Genomic DNA, 24,030 nt, shown 5'->3' on the forward strand with positions numbered 1-24,030 from the left:
AAGGGGCGTTTTTAGTTTTAAAGGAATTGATATCCTGCGGGTTTGAACAATTACATCTATACAATTCTTACCTACCATTCTATAGTAAGAGGAATGTGTGTGAATCATACAATTTTTTTTTTGTATTTTGTAGTAACTAAGTAACTTTTTTTTGTAGGTTTTCTGTTTTTCCCCTTTTTTTTTTTTTTTTTTTTTTGTTTTTTTTTTGACTTCAATGTGAAGTAAAACCAAAAAAAAACTCAGAAAATTCTGAAAATATCTTAGGGTCCGGTCAACTGACCCTGGGGAAATTTTTGTTTTTTTTTTTTTTTTTTTTTTTTTTTTTTTTTTTTGTTTTTTTTGTGACTTCAATGTGAAGTCAAACCAAACAAAAACTCAGACAATTCTGAAAATATCGTAGGGTCCGGTCAACTGACCCTGGGGAAAGAACATATTCACCACCCAGGGGGATGGCGTCTCACCACGCCATCCCCCTCACACCCAAACCAGGGAGGGCTTACTTTGCCCTTCCCTTTCCCTTCACATCCACCCTGCCCGCGGCCTTCAGGACCTTGTATTGGCCCTGGCAGGCCGCGGCAGAAACCTCCCACCCAAGCTCAGCGGAGAGCTGCTCCGCGATCTGCGCGAAGCCGGCCTCATCCAGCTCGCCGTCGAACCCGGCGACGGCCTCAAGAAGGGCTTCCTATTCAAAAGTCAGTAAGAAGTAAGAAAATATCTCTTCACTTCCGAACAATAGGTTCGGAAGCGGGGGGTAAATACGTACATCGAAGCCGGGCCAGACACCAATGCTGTGCTGGATACGGTGCCAGCGTTTGGTGAGACCACGCGGGTTCATCTCCTCGCTGCCCGCGCCGAGGTTCGCATTCCAGGCCTCCGCGATGTCGCGCCAGGACATCTTGGTGGTCTGCTTCATCTGCGACATCATCTTGTCTGCGAACAAGGCGGTGTCCCAGGAACGGGGGGTTGGGTTGCCCCTTCCGACCTTGTTCGCAGACAAGATGATGTCGGAGTTGTGCAGACGGCGAGAGGAAGCAGCGGTATTAGCCCCAGAAGGTCCTGGGGTGGCACCTTCGGTCTTGGTGCTTGCTCCTGAACGACGGCTGGAGGATGGAGTAGCCGCGGGGGTAGACTGGCGGCTAGAACGGCCACGGGCAGCTGAGGAAGATGAGGGGGTGGTCTTCACCCGGGATGAGGTGCCGCGACGCTGAGTCGGGGCAGAGGCAGAGGTGATGGTTGATGGCCCTGGAGTTGGGCTCTTGGGTTCGATAGTGTATCGAGCACGCTTCCGGGCCGGTTCGTCGGATGCTTCATCTTCAGACTGCGTGGTCTGGCTTGATCCAGGTGCGTCCTGAGCTGGAGTGTTCTGGGGGGACAACTCAGGTGCGCCTTGAGCTGGAGTGTGGGGAAGAGAAGGTTCAGGTGCGCTCGATTCACGTGGAGAGGGTCCAAACTCGCCTTGAGTTGGAGTGTCGGGGAGAGAAGACTCGGGTGCATTCGATTCACGTGGCGAAGGTCCAGACTCGCCTTGGGCTGGAGTGTCGAGGAGAGAAGACTCAGGTGCACTCGACTCACGTGGGGAAGTTCCAGACGCGCTTTGAGCTGGAGTGTCGCGGAGAGAAGACTCAGGTGCACTCGACTCACGTGGGAAGGGTCCAAACTCGCCTTGGGCTGGAGTGTCGGGGAGAGAAGACTCAGGTCCACTCGACTCACGTGGGGAAGTTCCAGACGCGCTTTGAGCTGGAGTGTCGCGGAGAGAAGACTCAGGTGCACTCGATTCTCGCGGGGAAGGTTGGGCAGGACCGGGGGAAGCCAACTGCTCAGGGTCCATTGGCCGTCTTTCGGCCTCTGTGGTTTTCTTTTCAGCCATGTTCTTCTCGCGATTCCGTCGCTCACGTTCATGCTGTTGCCGAGAAAGCAGATGGGGGTAGTGACGAATGGCATGGGGGTCATTTAGGAAGTCCGCGGCGACTGGGTCATGCAATGCACCCAGCGCACGCCGGAGGTTCCTTATAAATGCCAAGATTCGTGCAAACTGCTCAGGAGTGTACTTACCCGATGGGTCAGAAGGCAGATCGGTACGGCCAACAGTTTGGACAGGGTTCATGGAGGAGGAGGGGAAGACCTCCGGGTCTTGGAATGGGGTTGTTCCTCCCATTGCGTATGGATCAGATGACTGAAAAGGGTCGCGGTGATCTGTGTCAGGGTCCCAGTCAGTATCCAGTGTAGGATCAATTGGAATGCTGGATCCCGGGTCAGATGGAGTGGAGAAGACGAAATCACTGAGTGGAGATCGATAACCCGAGTATCCAAATCCAAACGGACCTTCTACAGAGCTTGAGCGAGTTCGAGGAGAGTTGGGAGATCCACTGGTAGCAGGGATCTCCGAGGTGGGATGGATGCTAGTAGAAGTCTCGTCGAAGTCAGATGCAGGTCGACGAGATGTGTCGACAGGAGGATTGGGATGATCCATGTTGATGGGGACAAAAGGAGACTCAACAGATGATTCAATGATTTCTTTCAGCTGATCACAGTCAACAGTGGGTGACTGTGAAGGCTCAGTAATGGAAGACGAATCGTCGTTGTCAGAAGGATGAAAGAGGATAGATGGAAATGAGATAGATGGAAAAGAGATGGATGGAGTAGAGATGGATGGGGAAGAGATGGACGGAGGAGAGATGGATGGAGAAGGAAGAATTGGATGAGAGAGGAAAGGAGAAGAAATAATTTCGTGTGAGGGGACAGAAGAAGAAGGAGCAGGTGGGGGAGAAGCAATTGGGACAAAAGAAGAAGGAGCAGGTGGGGGAGAAACAATTGGATCTGGGGTAGATTCAGGTTCGTTGACAATAAACCTGACCCTACGCGTGCTACGAGTCGCGTGGGAAGGACTGCGTCGTGTCTTGTGGTGGGTTGACCACAAGTTTCAACCTCAGGACATGAGTCTCATCCGTAGATTCGTCAGATCTCTTCTTCAATGTGAGTTTAATCTTTGGTTTAGTAGGAGAAGGCACAGATGAATTCTTTGGATCCGACATTGTCGCAGATTGCTGGCAGTCGACGATGCTACAAACGTTTCTATGACTATGAAATTTTTGTTTATATACTGGGCATTGCATTTAATTTTTTTTATTTTTACGAGGTAATCATCATATATTGGCATAATAAACACTGGGCTTAGTGGCAAACAGAAGGATGGAGGTGAAGTTGTATACTTCACTTTATACAAATAAGGGACGGATCTTGAAACCTTAAAGCTTAAAAGTGGACCAATCCCCAATCTTTCATCTGTTCCACCTGCAAAAGGCTGTAGAGGATGTATTCACCTTTTCTTCTTGTTCTTGTTCGAACTTATTGAAGTAAAACTTCCTTTAATGTCCCTTTTACTCGCACGTATCATACATCTTTTCACATAACAGGGACTTGAACCTTGACTGACGGATGTTCATGGTTTCCCCACTGTACCAGCAAGGTAACCATCTAAGCTTTCGGAGATCGTCCCTTGATCCAAATCTAAAGGTAAATAGACTGTTAGGACTTCATAAAGTACTAGAGTAGAAAACGGATGCGAGGATATAATGTACCAATAGTGAAATCCTGTTGCCAATAATCTAAAATCTTCTACCTAGTCTCAGGCAAATTTCCGACATATGAGATTCTTCCCTGTCTTACTTCTCCACTCTGGTTGATGGATTCTTGGTTAGACGACGGTGACCACTGTATAACGATATTTTTTCTGATACACAATTCATTCTGTTTCTTCGCGCTTTCCGTTGTAGGCTTAGGATTCTTGGCACTGGCACGTTAGATCGAGTAGTGACAGGCATGGTGTGGGCAAAAGGGCTGTCTTTAAATGTTTCCACCTGACCCACTCATATCGCGCTAAATTAAATTAGGTCGAAGGTTCTCATGTTATGTCAAAGCCTAATGCAAGCAATGAAGTATAACAGCTAAGATATATGAAGTATAAATACTAAGGTTAAGTCAAAATCAGTTTAAGGGGATTATTAAAACAATCCGAGTGTGAGTCGTTCCCTATACGAAAGACCTAGTAAGGATAAAGTCCACTATGTATCACCTTTCCCAACTTATCATTCTAATCGAATTTACATCACTATTTGTACAGTACACATAACTTCCAATACAATCTCACTGGTTCTTAGGCCCGTTGTCGGTTATTGTAGACTGACATCTTAGTTTTAACATCGCCCCTAAGTTTACTGAGTTGAGAACCACATACTCAAGTAAAGCTCTACAAGCTAGACGCGAGGTCCCGGATGTTTCAAATGAGCAGTTCGCGATTTACCAGTTTCCTTAATTTCGAAGGAGAGAAAGTCGTAACTTTCGAAAGCAAAAGCATTATACACGAAATGTATGTCAAATCATTGTAGATGGTGATTGGATATATTTTCTATTCTTGCATTCTGAAGAGATGATATTGAGATGTCTCAGTTCTCGTATAGCGGCACATGAATGATCTACATTTGCTTATATTAAAGACCCCAGCTAAGAGATGTAGCGGATAGGGACAGTGTTTTTGATGCTTCTATACTTCTAGTTCTAGATTATTTCATTTGATAGGGCCGGTGGTCCTTCCTTCGGGACTAGTAAGTATATCGGGATTTCAGCTCCTAGGCGAGATGGTGTCAGTCTAAAGCAGACAGTGTCGCAAAGTATCTTTGAAAACTAGTTTCTATGTCCTGTCATTGAGATTTCCAGTAAGACATTATACATATCTGTAGGTGGTACAGGGATTAGATAGAACATAACGAGTTACAATAATATGTCTAGAACTGTTCAAAGAAGAATGTTCATGCTGGCGCTTAATATGAATAGTAGATTGGTCAGGATTTAGACAGAGCATTTAGGCCCAAAGACTGGGCAGTTTAATAATAAGTACACCGTATATTTACAACCAGCACATAGATTCGTGGGGCCGGTTGATTGGCTTCAGAGCTGCAGCCTGCGCTGCGTATCGTGATGCCTCTCTCACATAAAATGCGTCTCACCCACAGTGCCATTCTTCTTCTTCTTTGTATTTTTGTGTCTTAATTTTCCTTTCATTTCACTATTTAATCTCGTTTCCCCCCAACTTTGAATCATTAACTCTCTTGAACTTTCCCCTCAGCTGACGGCTTCAGCCGCATGCAACCTGCAGCTTACAGCTTACAGCTATGGATCCCACTTCTACCCCAGTCGAGCCCAAAGATGAAGTTGTTCCAGACAACTTGAATGGCTCTGCCCAATCTACAGATGTCAAAGATGTCAAAGAAGTCAAAGATGCTGTCGCCCCCGCATCCGAAACTACCCCTGCCTCTGCCCCCAAACTGTGCAAAAAACATAAAAAGAAGAATAAGAAAAAGGAAGAGAGTGATAGCTCCTCTGAATCTTCTTCATCTTCAGAATCGGACAGCGATGCCGACTCTGAGGAAGAATCCGATTCAGAGAGCGACTCAAATACCGAGAAGCGCAAGCGACGGCTGCGAAAGGCGCGTGCGAAACGTGCGTTGAAGGATAAGAAACGTCGTAAGAAGAAGAAGCAACGGTCGCGCAAGGTGGAGTCGTCCGATTCGGAATCCGATTCTCCCTCTGAGTCAGATTCGGCATCTTCTACTGATTCCGATGACGAGATAGATGACAAGGCCTTGCGGAAATTAGTCACAAAGCTCAAACTTAGCAAAAAAAGAGCTAAGAAGTTGCGTGAACTGGCTTCGGAGGACTTGGCTGCCAGTGATGCCGTGGGTGAAACTCGCCGGGAGAAACGGTCGAAGAGGAAGAAGCCCGCTTCAAAGGTGGCTTATAAGCGTGTAGATCAATGTAAGTTGATTCCCTTCTCAAATTGCATGGGCCTTGCTAACTTGTTACAGTATGGGATACCACCATTCACAAGTACAAGCTCACTGAAACGGTGGATGACCCCGATGCCGACGAATGGGATCAGTACATCTTCAACATTCGTCGTAAATTCAACTGGGAAAACAAGTACCTCGAGACTGTCGTCGATATCAAGAGTAAACCCCTCCGCGATGCCCTCTCCAAAATCATGGACGGTGTCAAGGGCGTCAGTCTCGTTCAGGAACCCGCCGTCGTCGATCCAAACATGCTGTTCTTGTATCTGGAGGAAACAAGGCAGTACATGAAGGATCTGAAGAAACAATCACGCAACGAGAAGAAGAAAAAAGCCAGAAAGATCGCTGCAACCAAAGCTTCCCACCTGAAGGTCCTGATCAAATACCTCGATACCGATTACGCAGACATCAAGAAGACCCTCTACCCTCTCCTCGAGGCTAACACCATCACATTCGATCTACTGTGGGCGTTGTACAAGCCAAACACCATCGCCTACACCCCAACCTACGGTAGTTCCGATGAACCCCGAGCTTTCAAAATCGAGTACGCCATCAAAGAGTCCTCCTTCATGAAAGGTCAGTGGTACAGTGTCGACGGCCGCTACCTCGAGTACGACGGCAAAGACTACGGCTTCGGCACGATGTCCGCCGAAGTCGACGCCTTCAAAGGCGCCCGCAAAATCACAAGTCTCGCCTGCTACCCACTGAAATACCACCGCGACGCCGAAGCTCTACGAGCCCGTCTCATCGAACGCGGTAAACGCTTCGTCGCCCTCCGCGGTATGAACTACCGCTTCCACAAAGGTATGGCCTTCTACAAGAAAAAGCGCTCCCTCATCATCAAGGTCAACATCAACGGCCGCGTTATGATCGACCCAGCCATCCACCGTCGCATCAACCCAAACTACCCCATCTCTACCGTCCGACCCAAAGACCCGGATCTAATTGACCCGGAGGATCTCGGGGTGAGCGATAATGAAGGCGACGAAAGCGACGGCTGCTGCTGTGCCTCCGACTCCGACTCCGAGCACGGCGGTGCCTCCGACACCCCACGGACGATGTACAAAGTCGTCGAAGACACAGACGGATGTCCTCGCGTCGTGGAGGTCGAAGTCGACGAGAACGGCGCGGAAATCCAGAAAGAGAAGATGGATCGCATTGAGGGCGCCGCTGATACCAAGGAACGCGAGTTCACCGAGGAAGAACTCCTCGTCGCATCACCAGTCGTGCTGGGCTTTGCTTTCAGCGAGAAACTCTGGCTCGAGTTCACCATCTCTGGTATCAGTGATATCGAATGGGATAAGGAAGCCTTTGGCTCGCTCGTCCTCCCCGCAAACCAAAAGTCCATCGTCAAGGCCCTCGTCGAATCGCATACTTTCAACGCAGCGCAGAACATCGACGATGTCATCCAGGGTAAGGGTAAGGGTCTTGTTGCCGTGTTGCATGGTCCACCCGGTACGGGTAAGACCCTGACGGCAGAGGGAATTGCGGAGCTCCTCCGTCGCCCGTTATATATGGTCTCCGCCGGAGAACTGGGTACAGACTCTCGGACGCTGGAAGCGGAACTGAACAAGATCCTGGATATCGCCCATTCGTGGGGTGCTGTGCTTCTTCTCGACGAGGCGGATGTGTTCCTCGAGAAGCGCACTATCCATGATATCCATCGCAACGCGCTTGTCAGCATCTTCCTCCGTCTGTTGGAGTATTTCCAGGGTATTCTGTTCTTGACTACTAATCGGGTTGAGACGTTCGATGATGCGTTCCAGTCGCGTATCCATGTCGCTTTGCGGTATGGCGATCTTACTTCCAAGGCGAAGAAGAGTATTTGGAAGATGTTCTTGGAGCGTGTGCGTGCTATTGAGGGTGTGCATATTGCGTCCTTCTCTGAGGAAGATTATGATATGCTTTCTAGACATACGTTGAACGGGCGACAGGTATGTTTACTAATTATATCCTATTCTGGTATTGAGACTAACTGATTTACAGATCAAAAACTCTGTTCGCACTGCTCAAGCCCTGGCTGTCAATGAGAATGCGCCGCTCTCCATGGAGCATATTAAGCGTGTGCTAGAGGTGGCTGAGACTTTCGATCAAGATCTGCGTGGTGGAACGGGATACCTGGATGCCATGCGGAGCTATACTTGATTATTTCTCTTGGGAAATTTGGGTACTTGACTATGAAGATCAGTGCAGATCTGGTATTGAGCTTGCTATTTACTTTTCCTTTCATTGTTTTTCATGATTGCTGTTTTCGGTTTATCTCAGGTACAGATTCTTCAGTTACGACGTCTTGGTTTCTTTTGCATTGCGGACATGGAGTGAATGAGTTTAGGTAGTCTCAATACATGATAGTTGAGAATGAATACAGCTACAAGTCAGGATCGTAATGTAGACCGATTTATTATAATGGATTATCGATCTAGTAAAGAACAATGTCATACACTTTCATTATAGCACAAACAAAAGTCACGACGAGATATGGATGGTTGTACATGGAACTTTTCAAGGGTTGGCCTTGACGAAGTCAACACCCTTCTGGATGTTCTTCTTCAGGTCAGCCAGGCAGGCATCGAGGAGACCCTGCTCGTACTCGTTGACCTCGCCAACAGAGTTGATCTTCTCAACACCGTTGGGGCCGAGCTCGACGCGGGAAGCGAAGAAGTCGATACCCTGGTCCTTGTACAGAGGGGAGTCGACGAAGGTGGGCTCAATGACACCCTTCTCGCCCTGGGCGGCGCGGAGAAGAGACTCAGCGAAGCGGGCACCGGCCATGGCCATGGAGAGGGTGGCGGAGCCGGCACCGTCCTTGGCCTTGACAACCTCGTCACCACCGAACTGGATGCGGTTGACAAGAGCATCGCGGGCCTGGCCGGCAATGGAGGAGTGGTTGGACTGCGAAAGCAGGGGAACGATGGTCACACCGGAGTGGCCACCAACGACGGGGACAGCCTCATCGGCGGGGTTGGTGCTCTGGACCTGCGAGATGAAGCGCGAGGCACGGACGACGTCAAGGGTGGTGACACCGAACAGACGCTTGGGGTCGTAGACGTTGCGGGCCTTGTAGACCTCGGCAACGATGGGAACGGTGGAGTTGACCTTTTTAACGATGAATAGTTAGTAGGGTATCTTAATTGAGATGATTATTGATGATTATTGCGACTTACGGGGTTGGCAATGACCAGGACGTGAGCCTTGGGGGCAGCCTCGGCAGCGGCCTTAGCAAGGTCGCGGACGATGGAGGCGTTGGTGTTGAAGAGGTCATCACGGGTCATACCGGGCTTGCGGGGAACACCGGCAGGGATGAGGATGATCTCGGCGCCGGAAAGGCAGTCACGGAGACCGGAAGCATCGGGGTTGTAACCAGTGACGGTGCTGTTGGTGTTGATGTGGCTCAAATCAGCAGCGACACCTGATCAAAGTCAGTAATTGGATTGTGTTGAATTCGAAACATCATCATACCGGGTCCACCGCGGATATCGTAGAGAGCGAGCTCGGAAACACGGGGGTTGAGCTTCAGCAGCAGGGAGAGAGGCTGGCCAATACCACCGGCGGCACCGAGAACGGCGACCTTAGAGGCCTGAGGGAAATAGTTAGCTCAATTGGAAGAGAAAATGCATCTGCTTTCACGGACATTGATAGCGGAGGCCGAGAAGGCACGCTTCTGGAAGAGGTTGACAGTGCGACGAGCGGCGAACATGATGTGATATTCGGTGAGGATGTGGAAAGAGAAGAAGAGAAGGAGAAGGAGAGATTCCGGTGAAAGAGATTGGCTGGGGCTCCACAACAGTTTCCGTCCTCCCGAGCTCCCGATGGTCGGCTGAGGTTGTTATGTTCAATTGTTTTGAAATTGTTTAGTTTTATTCTGTTTATTAGATGAAATTTAGAATGAGAATGTCTCTAGGATTCAAATGATATCTAATTTCATGCTATTCTGGGAATGTACTGCTGTGTCGCAACATTTTGCCTAGCTAGGTAATTAATTTCATGTGCCAAAGGTACTAGAAACTATTTTACATGAGATATTTGCTTGAACACTTCAAATATATCCAAATCTTTGATAGGAACCTCAATGTCTTGAAATGACCAGCTTATAGGTAATTGAAAGTGTAACTGGTATATGTTCGGAGTAACATAGGCCAAGTTCTAATTTCCAATAGTCCCATGTGATTAAGAGTAATTCCCTTGTCTCGAAGCTAATGAACTATAACTGCAGGTAGCATATACAGCTCACATATATATATATACATTTACAAATACCACACTCCCCAAGATAACACACTTGATTGGCAATAAGGACATCAACTGCAAAGACCAAACGCCGACGCTGATGAACCCAATACAAGATACAAAACCACGTCCTACCCAGGTGAGCCCCGAGAACTCTCGCCAGCTCCCAAAATAACCGAGGTAGAAAATAAGAACACAGAGTGATATAACCCTAGCGCAAAAAGTGCAGTACTGCCCAGCAGAACAAGAAGAAAATCACCACTCCACCCCAGAAAATCCACTTATCCTGACGTGCCCGCCGCTCCACCATCCGGATTGTATCACCGCTCACACCGAGTGTGTTTGCGACGCTGTATAGTCGACGCTGTGTTCCCTTGAGTACTTCACGCTGCTGCCCTAGATCAGCAAGGACCGCTCTTCCTCGGTCCAGGAAATCATCGAGTTGGTTATGTGTATTGGAGAAGAAGGACTGCTCGCGCAGCGCGGCGGTTTCGCGGTTATAGTCTGCCGGGCCAGCGCCAAAGCTGAGGCTAGAGGATGAGGGACCAAAGGCTGAGGTGCTCTGTGGAAGTGAAGACTGTGCATAGGGATTCTCTGGTGTTGCGGCGTGGTGTGGGCGACGGCCTAGGAGTTCATTGTGGTTGGCAACCGATTGCTGGTACTGGGTCAGTATTGGAAAGACTCTGCCAAAGGATTGATCAAAACATACTGCATCCTCACGTTCTTTGCGGAGTCGATCGAATTGTGTCCGATAGTCTGCGAGCTCATTTCGGAAGTTTTTGACGCGGTCGAATGCCTTTTGTTGCTTCTCGGGAATTAGTTCCTTCTTAGAAAGCGCTGAGTAGTCATCAACGGTGCGGGAAAGCGATGCTAAGGAGGCTGCAATCTGGCCTAGAAGCTTCAAGTCAATATATTGGCTTGCAAAGAGTCGGTGGTAGGAGCGCACCTTGTAACGCGGGCGAGGAGGTAGCTGGTGACTGTGAAAAAGTGTCCAGATCACGGCGGATGGACGATGATTGCTTTAAAGCAGAGTTGAATAGCGAGTTCTGTTCATGTCAGCTGTGTAAACCTCTCGCGGGGAACTGTAATATACCATGTTGTCAATGCGGCGAACGGCTTGTATAGATTGGACTCTTGGATTGCTTGTACACCCGGCAGTCCTAGAAAATGGAGCACTGGAACTGAGAATGGGATGAATAAGAGATGGCAAGCTCCTGAGCTAGTGGATTTATTTCCAACCGAGGTGGACATCAACTGATCCAACCGGAGGCCAGATGGTCTTGTTTGGCCCATTCTGACGTAGTTCACCGCCTTCAGGTACGAGCATTTTATACAACAATGACATACGGAGTACACCTGCAAGCCCTCGGGATATTTTTAGATTCTACATTATCCTAAGTTCGAGGTGATCGCTACTATGTAACAAGCTATACTTTACTAGGCTGTTACATGTTACTGTTACTAGCTTCAAGGAAAATGATATCGTCGTTAAGGTACTGGTACAGTCAATCCGATCCGACTCCATTTTCGCCAAATGAACATAATGCAAACCACAGAAGAGCTGGGATGGTATATCAAAACATAAAGCAATTAGGCAACACCAAAAATAACAGATGAAACAATACATCTATTTGGGAGGGAACTTGTTCTGCAAGAACCACCTAAACCATGGGTTAGCATCATTTGCATACTCACAAGTCCAAAGTTATATGCAACACTTACTTGCTGACAAAGTAGTCCACCGCACCAAAGATTCCAACAGCACCAGCAGAGAGTCCGACCATCTCCCAGGAGAGGTTGCCCCGCGCGTGTTGCTTGTAGGCACCGAAGCCGAGGCCTGCACCGACCACAGTTGCGATAGCAGCATTGGCGATGAATACAGGGTTGGAGCTGTTTTCACAGATGCCACTGCTCTTGACCTTCTGAGTCTTGGCCCTCTTCTTCTTTTCCTCGGTCTCGCGCTTCTCCTTCTCCTTCTCCTCGGATTCGCGCTCTATCCGCTCTGCCTGGGTGGTGGTTTGAACATCGTTCTCGAGGAAGCCAGACTCTACAGTCTGCACATGGGGCCCATCGACGTCGATCAACGAGGCCGTGCTCTCGGATTCATCATGATAGACTCCGCCCACAGGGGGAGCGCGGCTGTTGGACATGTTAGATGTGTGTCAATAATACTAGATACTATAGATAACTCACGCCTATTAATTGTTAGTTCTGAAATATAGATAGGCTTGAATCCATGTACTTACATCCTCAGGGGACTGCTTGGGGCCCTTTGCAGCTGCGTCGGCGTAAGACATGTTGGTGAGGGTATTTGAAGGTAATGGATCTAGAGAAGGTAATGGGTCTAGAGAAAATCCCGGCTAGGAAAAGAAAATATGGCAAAGGGTTACCAGAAACGTGTGGGAAAGAAGGAGTTTGAGGGGAAGAGAACGGATTTATACCAAGGAAGCTGGGGGTGTGACATCATTGACCTATCTGGGCCCACCCTGGTTCTATGGGGGGTTTAATTTCCGATCTCACATTTACCTATAGTAGGATGATATGACTCTGATATTCTAGGAAATGTTTCTATTCTAAAACACATATATCCTGTGAATAACTCATTCAACTTAGTTAAAAGATATGGGAAATGCTCTTGATTCAACCCTCGAGCCCCTGGCCTCAGCCACTTACGTGATTTCAAAAACATTAAAAAGAAGTTGTGAAAAATTCCATTGGGAGGATTTAAAGCTGCTAAATAGATCAAAAACAAATGGGACCTATGGAATGGTCTAATGGGGGAGGCAAGGTGTTTTAATACAGATTACAGATAAGTCAGAACGAGAGGGCTTCGCTATTTACAGCAGAAGCTCCAGAGGGTTCTCGACGACCTTCTTCAGCTCCTTGATCCATTCACCGCCAACGGCGCCGTCAACCACCTTGTGGTCGAAGCTACCGGTGACAACGATCTGGTCGTCCCACTCGGTAACGGTGCCCTCCTCGGTCTCGACGGGGATAGCGACCTTGCGGGTGGTGCCAACAGCCAGGATACCGGCCTGCGGGGGGTTGATGACAGCGGTGAAGCGCTCGACAGCAGGGTTCATACCCATGTTGGAGATGGTGAAAGTACCACCCTGGTATTCCTCAGGCTTAAGCTTGTTCTCACGGGCACGCTTGCCAAGGTCCTTGATCTGCTTGGAGATGCTGGAGAGTCCGAGACCCTGGACGTTCTTGACAACGGGGGTGATCAAACCAGAGGGGGTAGACACAGCGACGCTGATATCAGCGGTGTTGTGCTGACGGATCACGGCCTGGCCGTTCTCCTCGCGCCAGCTGGAGTTAACCTGGGGGACCTTCAGGAGGGCAACAGCGCATGCCTTGACCAAGAAGTCATTGACGGAAAGCTTGTACTGACCCTCAGCGGAAGCGTTCAGGGCCTGGCGGAGCTTCAAAAGCTTGGTAACAGAGAGAGTAGTGGAGACGAAGTAGTGGGGGTTCTCGGCCATGGACTGCTTAAGACGGTTGGCAATGGTCTTGCGCATGGAGCTGACAGGAATCTCTTCGAAGGGGGCCTCGCCAGAGACAGCAGTGGCGGCGGGCTTGGCCTTCTCAACGTCCTCCTTGGTGATGACACCACCACGACCGGTACCCTTGAGGCCATTGATGGACACACCCTTCTCGAGGGCCAGGACCTTGGCCGCAGGGCTGATAGTAGGCTCGCGGTCAAGACTGGGCTGGAGCTTCTCGCCGGAAGTCTCAGGCTCCTGGGCGGCGGGTGCCTCCTCAGCGGGGGCCGGGGTTGAGGGCTCGGCGCTCTTAGGCTCCTCCTTCTTCTCAGCAGCGGGGGCAGCCTTGTCACCACCGGCATCGGCCAGGGTGAAAGACTCAAAGGCAGAAACATCCTCACCCTCCTCAACAAGGACGGCAATGGGCTATAAGGCAAGTCAGATTCATGGAACTTCACGGAGTAAAACCGGGAAATTTCTTACCGAGCCAACGGAAATATCCTTCTCGCCGCTCTCCTTCAGAACCTTAGCCAGAACGCCCTCCTCCTGGAACTCAAAGTCCATCTGTGCCTTGTCGGTCTCAATCTCTACCAGGACATCGCCGGGCTGGAGGGTATCGCCGGCATGCTTCTGCCACACGCCGATGTTTCCGGCGGTCATTGTCGGCGAAAGAGCCGGCATGCTGATGATTGTGTGGGGAGGGAAAGCTATGGGCAGGCATATTAGAAATGTTGTGTGGGACAAGGGGATATATCAATTGTCATACACTTGGAGGCATAGAAGCGGGAAAGGGCAGAGAGGGCAGGCACTTGGGTCCTAGTGGAAACATCATCAGTATCAACCCACAATCACAATTGATATCAATTAAACTTACTGGATCACCTCCTGGAGCTTGGAGGAGACCTGGGGCCGGCGCATAGCGGCAGCACCTCTAGACATGAACATGGCGCTCGGGGTGCGCATCCGGATAGCTGACGCAACCATGGTGCCTAAGACTTGCTGTGATTATAGAAGAAAAAGAAATAAAGGCCCTTAACGCTGAGATGAAAGAATAAAAAGATCCCGGCACAGAGAAAACGTGGAAGGCCAAGAATGGATAAGGTTGGGGTGGAAGAAGATGCCTCTAAATCACGAACTTTTCTGTTGAGCTACCTGTGGCTCCCGGTGAGAGGAGCGGCAGCGGCCTCTTCCGATATAGTCACGTGTTGTAATTTACCTTTCCAGCTGGCTTTTTTTCGGGGACTAATGACTAATGCCGCTCTCACCGCCTTAGGTATACATCAAAAAAGGACATTGAAAAGCTTTTGAAAACAAACTCAACCTAGGAGATATTAACTCAAAGATAACTTATCATTATAGGAAATATTCCCACTTGTACCACCTCAAAATATCCTATTGCAAAAGGGTTCATGATATGTATGTAGGATCGATAGTACATAGATACAGAACCAGACAGGCAGCGTTCTGCCAGACAAAAGCGCCGGTGAAAACCTTGGGAATCTCCAGAGGCCCCCCGACATCCCAAGGCGGCCAATCCTTTAGCTGAGGTAAGCATGCATTAGTCCCGATTCGGAGAAGACACGCAGCCCCCGTCCTTACATGTCATTGCGATTGTTTCGAGCTTCCCCACGTTTGCTCGTTCAATGTTTCTGATCTAATTAGATCACTCCGCCCGGAGTCTACTTGACCATGGCGGACACCGACCCCGGCTCCGAGCCGACCCAACCCATTGAAATGCCTGAGAAACCCGTCGAGACCCCCGACGTATCTCCTACAGTACCAAACTCCGACGAGCCAACACTGCCCGAGCAGACTGAATCACAAGAATCCAGCCAGGAGGGCGATAAGGAAGTAGCTGTGGGCCAGGAAAATGAAGAAAAACCGGAGGTGCCACCCAAGGACGAACCTGAACAGGCTGAAGAACCCCAAACAAACGGTCCGCCCACGATCCAGGAACCACCCCAGGAAGACAACAATGCAGCAGAAAGCAGGCTGCGATCGGATTCGCGGTCAACAACTGCTACGTTTATGACCCAACGATCCAGCCCAGTCAGCTCGACGGTCTTTATTGTGACGGCTCTGGACAATATCGCCGCCTCGCGGGATGCCCGGAGGGACAAAAAGCTGGAGGATGCCACACAGGTCGCCCTGGCCAATATTAGGCAACCCGATGGCCAAGCGATTGATCCAGAGTTGATCTTCCGCCCTCTGCATCTAGCAAGCAAAGCCCTCAGCATTCCTCTCCAGGTAACTGCATTGGACTGCATTGGAAAGTTGATCACATACTCCTATTTCGCATTCCCATCCGCCGAGACACAGAACAAAGACACCCCCGAACAACCTCCACTTATTGAGCGTGCTATCGATGCGATCTGCGACTGCTTCGAGAATGAAGCGACGGCGGTTGAAATCCAACAGCAAATCATCAAATCGTTGTTGGCTGCGGTCCTGAACGACAAGATCGTCGTGCATGGAGCTGGTCTCCTAAAAGCCGTCCGCCAGATCTACAATATCTTCATCTACTCCAAATCCAGTCAGAACCAACAAATCGCTCAGGGGTCGCTCACACAAATGGTCAGCACAGTATTTGATCGAGTGCGGACACGGATGGATCTTAAAGAGCTCCGAGTGCGAGAGCTGGAAAAACCATCCTCGGGCCTCGATGCATCGGCAAGTGACGTGGGCCAAATCTCGGAGGCGGCTTCTGTTTCTGTGGCTGATCAGCCCGTGACCAAAGAGCCTACCGCCGAGAAGCTCACCCTACAAAGTTTCGAGTCGCCTAAGGAGGTTACCACAGTCAATGACAACGCGCCGACTACGGTCACGCGCGCTAAGCGGCGTTCAACGACGAGGTCAATGTCAGGAATCCCGGAGGAGAGAGATGATGATAGCTCGGCCGAGGACGATGTGGATGAGATTTATGTCAAGGATGCTTTCTTGGTTTTCCGAGCGCTCTGCAAGTTGAGCCATAAAATTCTGACTCATGAGCAGCAGCAAGATGTCAAATCCCAGAACATGAGGTCGAAGCTACTTTCGCTGCACTTGATTCACTATCTGATCAACAACCACACCGCAACCTTTTTATCCCCTCTGGCAGCAATCAAGAACAGCTCATCCAGTGTGGATGGAATGAATCTCCTTCTAGCTGTACGGCCGCATTTGTGCCTAAGTTTAAGTCGCAATGGTTCTAGCGCCGTGCCTCATGTCTTCAAAGTTTGCTGTGAGATTTTCTGGCTGATGCTGAAGGACATGAGAGTTATGATGAAAAAGGAACTCGAGGTGTTCTTAAAAGAAATCTATCTGGCCATTCTGGAGAAGCGCGGCGCTCCTGCGTTCCAAAAGCAGTACTTCATGGAGATTCTAGAGAGACTAGGTGGTGATCCACGAGCTCTGGTTGAAATTTATCTCAACTACGACTGTGACAGGACCGCACTGGAGAATATCTTCCAGAAGTATGTGTTACTGAATTCTTGCTCTTCTTAGACGTGAACTAACTTCCTCAGTATCATCGAGCAATTGTCCCGGTACTCGAGTGTGCCGGTTGTAACAACATCTTCTCAGCAACATCAGTACCAAGAACAGCACACTAAAATGTCTATTGGTTCCGAATGGCACCATCGAGGAACTCTTCCTCCTTCATTGACAAGCGCCCACATCGTCCCTACCCCGCCGCCTCCAATGCCTCACATTCCATCGGAGTACGGATTGAAGCAGCAGGGTCTAGAGTGCCTTGTGGAGATATTGCGCTCATTGGACAACTGGGCTACACACCGCATGGATGAACAGCCCGAGGCAGCCATTCCCTCTAAGTCTATGGACAACTCCCGTGAATCCTTAGACACAAGCGTACTCGTTTCACCGCATCCTGAGTCCTTCGAGAGTGGCACGGGCCGGTCAACACCTATGCCTGAAGATGACCCAAGCCAGATTGAGAAAGTCAAGCAACGAAAAATTGCTCTCACAAATGCCGTCCAGCAATTCAATTTCAAGCCCAAGCGTGGCATCAAGGCCTTTTTGAAAGAAGGCTTCATCGAATCCGAATCTCCTGAAGACATTGCCAACCTCCTTCTTCGCACGGACCGCATTGACAAAACCGTGCTGGGAGAGTATCTTGGTGAGGGAGAGCCGCAGAACATTGCTATTATGCATGCTTTTGTCGATCTAATGGACTTCACAAAGAGACGGTTTGTTGAATCCCTCCGCTCGTTTTTGCAGCATTTCCGTCTGCCTGGTGAAGCCCAGAAGATCGATCGGTTCATGCTGAAGTTTGCCGAACGATATACAACTCAAAACCCTAATGCCTTTGCCAACGCTGACACCGCCTATGTGCTTGCATACTCGGTGATTCTACTTAACACAGATCAGCACAGTTCGAAAATGAAGGGCCGCCGTATGACCAAGGAGGACTTCATCAAGAACAACCGCGGGATCAATGACAGTCAAGACCTGCCAGCCGAATATCTTGGGGCCATTTATGAGGAAATTGGAAGCAACGAAATCGTGCTATACACTGAGCAGGAACATGCTGCCAACCTCAACCCTCAACCCGCCGCTCCCACTGGTCTTGCCACCAGAGCTGGACAGGTATTTGCTACCGTTGGACGAGACATCCAGGGCGAGAAATATGCACAAGCTTCGGAGGAAATGGCGAACAAGACGGAACAACTCTATCGTTCCTTGATTCGGGCCCAACGCAAGACAGCAGTCAAAGATGCACTTTCTCACTTCATTCCCGCAACATCAGACCGTCATGTTGGATCCATGTTCAACGTCACATGGATGTCTTTCCTATCTGGTCTGTCTGCACCGATGCAGGACACCTCGAACCTGGAAACCATCAAGCTCTGCATGGAGGGCCTCAAATTGTCCATCCGGATCAGCTGTGCCTTCGATCTAGAGACTCCCCGTGTGGCGTTTGTAACTGCCTTGGCAAAGTTTACTAACCTCGGAAACGTGAGGGAGATGATGGCCAAAAATGTCGAGGCCCTGAAAGCCTTGCTCGACGTCGCCTTCACCGAGGGCAACCACCTCCAGGGCTCGTGGCGGGATGTTTTGACATGTGTCAGTCAACTTGATCGACTACAACTCTTGAGTGATGGTGTCGATGAGTTATCGCTGCCTGATGTTTCAAGGGCACCCTCATCAGGAGATACCTCCCGCAGATCTATGCAAAGCACACGGCGCCCTCGTCCTCGCTCTGTGAATGGGCCAACCGCTTTCCGCCCAGAAATTGCCATGGAGAGCCGCTCAGCAGATATGATTCGTGGCGTGGACCGTATCTTCACCAATACTGCCAATTTGTCGCATGAGGCCATTATCGACTTCGTTCGGGCCTTGAGCGAGGTCAGCTGGCAAGAGATTCAATCTTCCGGTCACACTGATTCGCCCCGAACCTACAGTCTGCAGAAGCTCGTCGAGATCAGTTACTACAACATGACTCGTGTTAGGATTGAGTGGTCCAAGATCTGGGATGTTTTGGGTCAGCACTTCAATCAAGTTGGCTGCCACTCTAATACCACGGTTGTTTTCTTTGCCTTGGATTCGCTCCGGCAGCTTTCGATGCGCTTCATGGAGATCGAGGAGTTGCCTGGCTTCAAGTTCCAGAAGGACTTCCTTAAGCCTTTCGAACATGTGATGGCAAACAGCACCACTGCTGCTGTCAAGGACATGATTCTGCGATGTCTGATCCAGATGATTCAGGCCCGTGGTGACAATATTCGTTCGGGCTGGAAGACCATGTTTGGTGTCTTCACGGTCGCAGCACGAGAACCTTATGGTAAGCATCTCCCGTCGAATTACTCCGTCACTCGCTAACGCATCAAATAGAGGGAATCGTAAACATGGCTTTTGATCATGTCACCCAAGTCTACAACACCAGATTTGGCGTAGTGATCACTCAAGGCGCCTTTGCAGATCTCATTGTATGCCTGACTGAATTCTCAAAGAACTCCAGGTTCCAAAAGAAATCGCTTCAGGCAATTGAGACTCTCAAGTCTACCGTCACCAAAATGCTACGGACTCCAGAATGCCCCTTGTCACACCGTGGTGTCTCAGCGGCCACCTTCCAGGAGAATGGAACCAATCTTGCTAAACAACTTACCCGTCAATCACAAGAGGAGCAGTTCTGGTATCCGATTCTCATCGCATTCCAAGATGTACTCATGACCGGGGATGATCTCGAGGTCCGCTCACGGGCACTCACGTACCTCTTCGATACGCTAATCCGACATGGTGGCGATTTCCCCAGGGACTTTTGGGATGTCCTCTGGAGACAGCTCCTCTACCCGATTTTCGTGGTCCTACAATCTAAGTCTGAAATGTCCAAGGTTCCGAATCACGAGGATCTTTCAGTTTGGTTGTCCACAACAATGATCCAGGCGCTACGGAACATGATAACCTTGTTCACGCACTATTTCGATGCTTTGGAGTACATGCTGAGCCGCTTCTTAGAACTACTAACATTGTGCATTTGTCAAGAAAATGACACGATTGCGCGGATTGGCAGCAACTGCCTTCAACAGCTGATTTTGCAGAATGTCACAAAGTTCAAGCAGGAGCACTGGTCCCAGATTGTTGGGGCATTCGTGGAGCTCTTCAGCAAAACGACTGCCTATGAACTTTTCACAGCTGCTGCATCGATGTCTAAGCCTACAGAGACAGTTAATGGGAACCCCACACAGTCTCCAGAAGCCGCTGTAGCAACCAAAGATTTGCCAGATGCGATGCAGCCCAATGGATCTCAAAGCACATCTTCTCTCCATGAAAGTGGCGACCCTCCTGTCCAAAGTGAAGCCCGCGCCGAATTAGAAGACTACCGTCCTCAGTCAGACCAGCAGCAACCTGCAGCCGTCACTGCAGCTCGGCGTCGTTACTTCAACCGCATCATCACGAACTGCGTTCTACAGCTCCTCATGATTGAAACTGTCCACGAACTTTTCTCGAACGAGAATGTCTATGCGCAGATCCCCAGTGTTGAGCTCCTCCGGCTCATGGGACTGCTGAAAAAGAGTTATCAGTTCGCGAAGAAGTTCAATGAGGATAAAGATTTGCGGATGCAACTCTGGCGCCAAGGATTCATGAAGCAGCCTCCTAACCTATTGAAGCAGGAGAGCGGTAGTGCCTCCACCTACGTGCATATTCTCTTCCGAATGTATCACGACGAGCGAGAGGAACGACAGAGCAGCCGTGCAGAGACTGAGGCTGCACTCATTCCGTAAGTTATTTTTCCCTGCTTCTTTTTTTATTTATTGCTAATTCCACTAGACTTTGTGCGGACATTATCAGCAGTTTCGTCCGACTCGAAGAGGACACCCAGCACCGCAACATCGTCGCTTGGCGCCCGGTTGTGGTCGATGTCATTGATGGATATAGCAATTTCCCGCAAGATGACTTTAATAAGCATATCGAGACCTTTTACCCGCTTGGAATTGAGCTTTTGAGCCGTGATCTCAACCCGGAGATTCGCGTTGCCCTCCAGTCTCTACTGCGCCGGATCGGCGAGGTCCGACTGGGCATTCCTCCACCCAATCCCTTGGACGCCCCCATAAGCCCGCGCAGCTCCGTCTCCCAGAAAGCCTCGCGCCGCGATAGCCAGGTCTAAGTTATTGCATGATTTTTGGATATCCTTGCCGCGGGCTTGATTTTCGGCGTTCTATAACCCGACTCTTCGGGGTCTTGTGTTGTCACACGAGCATTTTGTTCTACTTTAGATATGCACAGCTGTATTGATAAGATAAAATATTTCTTTGTTTTTTTATATCTTCTGTACTTCCTCAAAGGTTGGGATCTTACCCGAGTCGTAAAAGGACAATACGCCGTCCATGTCCTTTTCGGTCATCTGTACAAGTTCATCGAGGCTCCATGTTTCACAGACACCGGACATCCTATGATTATGAGTTCACACTTATCTTTGAACGGGAGCCGGAATATTACAACTTACCATTTCATTCTCTTGGGGCCTTGGTCAGGTCTCGGCGCAACCTCCCGGAGCTTCTTCCGTAGCTTTCCCACATTCTCAATCGCTGCTCCCATGTTCGCGGGCAAAGTCTCCGCGATCTTTTTGCGGACAATACTGGCCAGCTTAGGCCCGTTCCCATTTGTGCTGACCATGACCTGTAATGGCCCATCGCGGTGAACACTCCCAAAATAGAAATCACATTCAGGTGGAACATCAGCGATGTTCGCAATAATTCTCCTCTCCTTGCAGAGTTTCCAGACCTGTGTTGAAGCCACTGGGTCATCAATGGCACAGAGCACCATGTCCACATTATCAAGGTCGGAGGGCTCAAAATTTCTATCAACGTGTGTGATTTGCTTTTCTGCCAACCTGAACGCCACTTCTTCGTTTAATCCAGCGGCTGGACAAACTACAGTCACCCGAGCATCGGCATTGAGAGCGTGGAGGATGCGTCCTGCAGCAACCTAGTGGGGATATATAGATTAGTCTCAGCTCTAGAACGAGATATATATAGCTATTATCAATATCAAATCACCTACCTCTCCACCACCTATGACTAGCACATGCTTGCCTTTAATTTGCCAGGCGAGTATTAGCGAACCTCCACCTTGTACTTCAGGGAACTTTGACATGGTGGGATGTGGGAATGATGCAATTCCCGTTTATCGGCTTCCGATAAAGCAGCCATATACGGTGGACGACACGCACCATCCCCGCAATACTCCCGAGCTTTTCCTTTCCGAACTTTTTTCTTCCTTTTTTTTTCTTTTCTTTTCACGTCACTCATGTCTTTTGCTTAAATCATGCGGGGTGTCCAGATATTTTCGGGGAACTCCCACCCCCGCCTTGCAGATACTATCTGCGAGCGTTTAGGCACTGTGCCCGCCAAAGCTAACCTAGGAAAATTTGCCAATGGCGAGACCAGTGTCAACATCGGTACCTCAGTGCGGAACCAGGATGTTTACATCATTCAGAGTGGTAGCGAGAAGATTAACGATAGTGTTATGGAGCTCCTGATCATGATCTCAGCGTGCAAGGGTGGCTCAGCGAAGTCCATTACAGGTATGTTGCTGATCACTCTTAAAAGCTATTACCCCACTAATGCGTTTCTCTAGCGGTCATGCCGTATGCTGCCCGTCCTGTTTGAGCTCAAATCACAGACAATGCTGACTCTCAAACGAGATATTTCCCGTACTCGCGCCAATCTAAGAAGAAGAGTCATCGTGGTGCTATCACGGCCCGCATGCTCGCCAATCTCCTCACGATCGCTGGCGTGGACCATGTGATCACCATGGACCTGCACGTATGTTTCTATGCGATGTTGAGTTTTGTAATATGGATATTGATGGGCTCCTAGGCATCCCAGATGCAAGGATTCTTCGGAAAGCCGGTCGACAACCTCTTTGCCGAACCGTTCATTGCCCGCTGGATCCGGATGAATGTTCCCAACTGGAAAGACGCCGTGGTGGTTAGCAAGAATGCGGGCGGAACCAAGCGAGTCACATCGCTGGCTGATACTTTGAAGCTCAACTTCGGTATCGTGACGACGGATCGTCGGCGCCCGAAGGTCCCCGTGGCCGCCATGACTGATAGCACAGTCTTCTTCGATGCCGTGGATGAAGATCCTCTCCCGAAGGAAACACATCCTTTTGAGCTTCATATGCACAGTTCTAACAGAACAGCCGCGACACCTCCCATTCCGGAGGCGGTGGAGCCATCCACTCCCCCTCCTGCACAGTATCTTCTGCGCCCGGTAACCCCGCCCGCGGCTCGCCGCCCGTCGGAGCTAGATGCAGAATTCGAGTACACAGATGTGCGTGTGCGGGATGTGATCACCGGTCGTCTTGTGCAAGGTCAATTGGTTGATGACGATTATCGTATCAACGAAGAGTCCCAGTCTGGCGGTACCACACCAGGAGCTGGCAGCAGCAGCCACGATAACACGGAGGCCGTTTCCGATCCTATGGCTAACTCTATGATCTCCATCGCCTCGTCGCAGCCTCCCGATCATGCACTGGGTGGTTCCTTTGACGCAGTTGAGTCTGACGACGAAGCTAGTGTCTCTAACGGCCATGCTGATGAAAGGACCATCACGCTGGTCGGCGAGGTGCGCGACCGATCTGTCTTCCTTGTCGATGACATGATCGACAAGAGCGGATCGTGGATCGCGGCTGCGGAGACTGTCGTCAAACGTGGCGGGGCTAGCAAGGTATACTGCATTGCCACCCATGGATTGTTCGGGGAGAACTCCTTGGATCAGATGGAAGCTTGTCCCTCCATCGATCACATTGTCGTGACCAACACTTTCCCGATCTCACCGTCGATGTTGCGGAGATCAAAGAAGTTGATTGTCATTGACATCTCGAGTCTATTGGCAGAGAGTATTCGGAGGCACCATTATGGCGAAAGGTTTGTTTTCACCGACTCTGTCGTGTGACCATCCACTAACAACGAGTAGCGTTTCGGCCCTCTTCCACCTTAACGACTGATGAGGCATATGGCCGTAACGAGGAAAAAA

The 24,030-nt window shown here is 49.8% G+C and overlaps 9 protein-coding genes across 9 annotated transcripts; 3 read left to right on the plus strand and 6 right to left on the minus strand.

The window, feature by feature from the left end:
- Nucleotides 1-496: 496 nt before the first annotated feature.
- PGRI_087380 (uncharacterized protein) lies at nucleotides 497-2,470 on the minus strand (the record flags this gene model as incomplete). Its single annotated transcript, XM_040796452.1, has 2 exons — nucleotides 497-682; nucleotides 764-2,470. The coding sequence occupies 2 exons, from the start codon at nucleotides 2,468-2,470 to the stop codon at nucleotides 497-499; spliced, it is 1,893 nt and encodes a 630-aa protein (XP_040650990.1).
- A 2,698-nt stretch (nucleotides 2,471-5,168) lies between these two features.
- On the plus strand, nucleotides 5,169-7,988 carry PGRI_087390 (ATP-binding protein; the record flags this gene model as incomplete). The annotated part of the gene is made up of 3 exons (XM_040796453.1): nucleotides 5,169-5,811; nucleotides 5,862-7,777; nucleotides 7,830-7,988. 3 exons carry the CDS (start codon nucleotides 5,169-5,171, stop codon nucleotides 7,986-7,988), a joined length of 2,718 nt encoding a protein of 905 aa, XP_040650991.1.
- A 357-nt stretch (nucleotides 7,989-8,345) lies between these two features.
- On the minus strand, nucleotides 8,346-9,540 carry PGRI_087400 (malate dehydrogenase; the record flags this gene model as incomplete). Its single annotated transcript, XM_040796454.1, has 4 exons — nucleotides 8,346-8,939; nucleotides 9,008-9,252; nucleotides 9,303-9,420; nucleotides 9,475-9,540. The coding sequence occupies 4 exons, from the start codon at nucleotides 9,538-9,540 to the stop codon at nucleotides 8,346-8,348; spliced, it is 1,023 nt and encodes a 340-aa protein (XP_040650992.1).
- A 741-nt stretch (nucleotides 9,541-10,281) lies between these two features.
- On the minus strand, nucleotides 10,282-11,166 carry PGRI_087410 (golgi SNAP receptor complex member 2 family protein; the record flags this gene model as incomplete). The annotated part of the gene is made up of 4 exons (XM_040796455.1): nucleotides 10,282-10,725; nucleotides 10,780-10,961; nucleotides 11,017-11,116; nucleotides 11,164-11,166. 4 exons carry the CDS (start codon nucleotides 11,164-11,166, stop codon nucleotides 10,282-10,284), a joined length of 729 nt encoding a protein of 242 aa, XP_040650993.1.
- Nucleotides 11,167-11,697: 531 nt separating this feature from the next.
- PGRI_087420 (uncharacterized protein) lies at nucleotides 11,698-12,367 on the minus strand (the record flags this gene model as incomplete). Its single annotated transcript, XM_040796456.1, has 4 exons — nucleotides 11,698-11,731; nucleotides 11,793-12,209; nucleotides 12,264-12,265; nucleotides 12,317-12,367. 4 exons carry the CDS (start codon nucleotides 12,365-12,367, stop codon nucleotides 11,698-11,700), a joined length of 504 nt encoding a protein of 167 aa, XP_040650994.1.
- A 540-nt stretch (nucleotides 12,368-12,907) lies between these two features.
- PGRI_087430 (putative pyruvate dehydrogenase complex, dihydrolipoamide acetyltransferase component) lies at nucleotides 12,908-14,539 on the minus strand (the record flags this gene model as incomplete). The annotated part of the gene is made up of 4 exons (XM_040796457.1): nucleotides 12,908-13,981; nucleotides 14,039-14,262; nucleotides 14,322-14,371; nucleotides 14,430-14,539. 4 exons carry the CDS (start codon nucleotides 14,537-14,539, stop codon nucleotides 12,908-12,910), a joined length of 1,458 nt encoding a protein of 485 aa, XP_040650995.1.
- Nucleotides 14,540-15,244: 705 nt separating this feature from the next.
- PGRI_087440 (Arf family guanine nucleotide exchange factor SEC7) lies at nucleotides 15,245-21,155 on the plus strand (the record flags this gene model as incomplete). Its single annotated transcript, XM_040796458.1, has 4 exons — nucleotides 15,245-17,007; nucleotides 17,059-19,331; nucleotides 19,382-20,768; nucleotides 20,819-21,155. 4 exons carry the CDS (start codon nucleotides 15,245-15,247, stop codon nucleotides 21,153-21,155), a joined length of 5,760 nt encoding a protein of 1,919 aa, XP_040650996.1.
- A 153-nt stretch (nucleotides 21,156-21,308) lies between these two features.
- Nucleotides 21,309-22,144, minus strand: PGRI_087450 (bifunctional precorrin-2 dehydrogenase/sirohydrochlorin ferrochelatase MET8; the record flags this gene model as incomplete). Its single annotated transcript, XM_040796459.1, has 3 exons — nucleotides 21,309-21,438; nucleotides 21,495-21,976; nucleotides 22,052-22,144. The coding sequence occupies 3 exons, from the start codon at nucleotides 22,142-22,144 to the stop codon at nucleotides 21,309-21,311; spliced, it is 705 nt and encodes a 234-aa protein (XP_040650997.1).
- A 171-nt stretch (nucleotides 22,145-22,315) lies between these two features.
- Nucleotides 22,316-24,001, plus strand: PGRI_087460 (ribose phosphate diphosphokinase subunit PRS1; the record flags this gene model as incomplete). The annotated part of the gene is made up of 5 exons (XM_040796460.1): nucleotides 22,316-22,574; nucleotides 22,628-22,637; nucleotides 22,695-22,815; nucleotides 22,870-23,921; nucleotides 23,971-24,001. The coding sequence occupies 5 exons, from the start codon at nucleotides 22,316-22,318 to the stop codon at nucleotides 23,999-24,001; spliced, it is 1,473 nt and encodes a 490-aa protein (XP_040650998.1).
- Nucleotides 24,002-24,030: the final 29 nt, after the last annotated feature.

This window comes from Penicillium griseofulvum, assembly GCF_001561935.1.
Source record: "Penicillium griseofulvum strain PG3 chromosome Unknown contig_11, whole genome shotgun sequence".
NCBI classification, from domain to species: Eukaryota; Fungi; Ascomycota; class Eurotiomycetes; order Eurotiales; family Aspergillaceae; genus Penicillium; species Penicillium griseofulvum.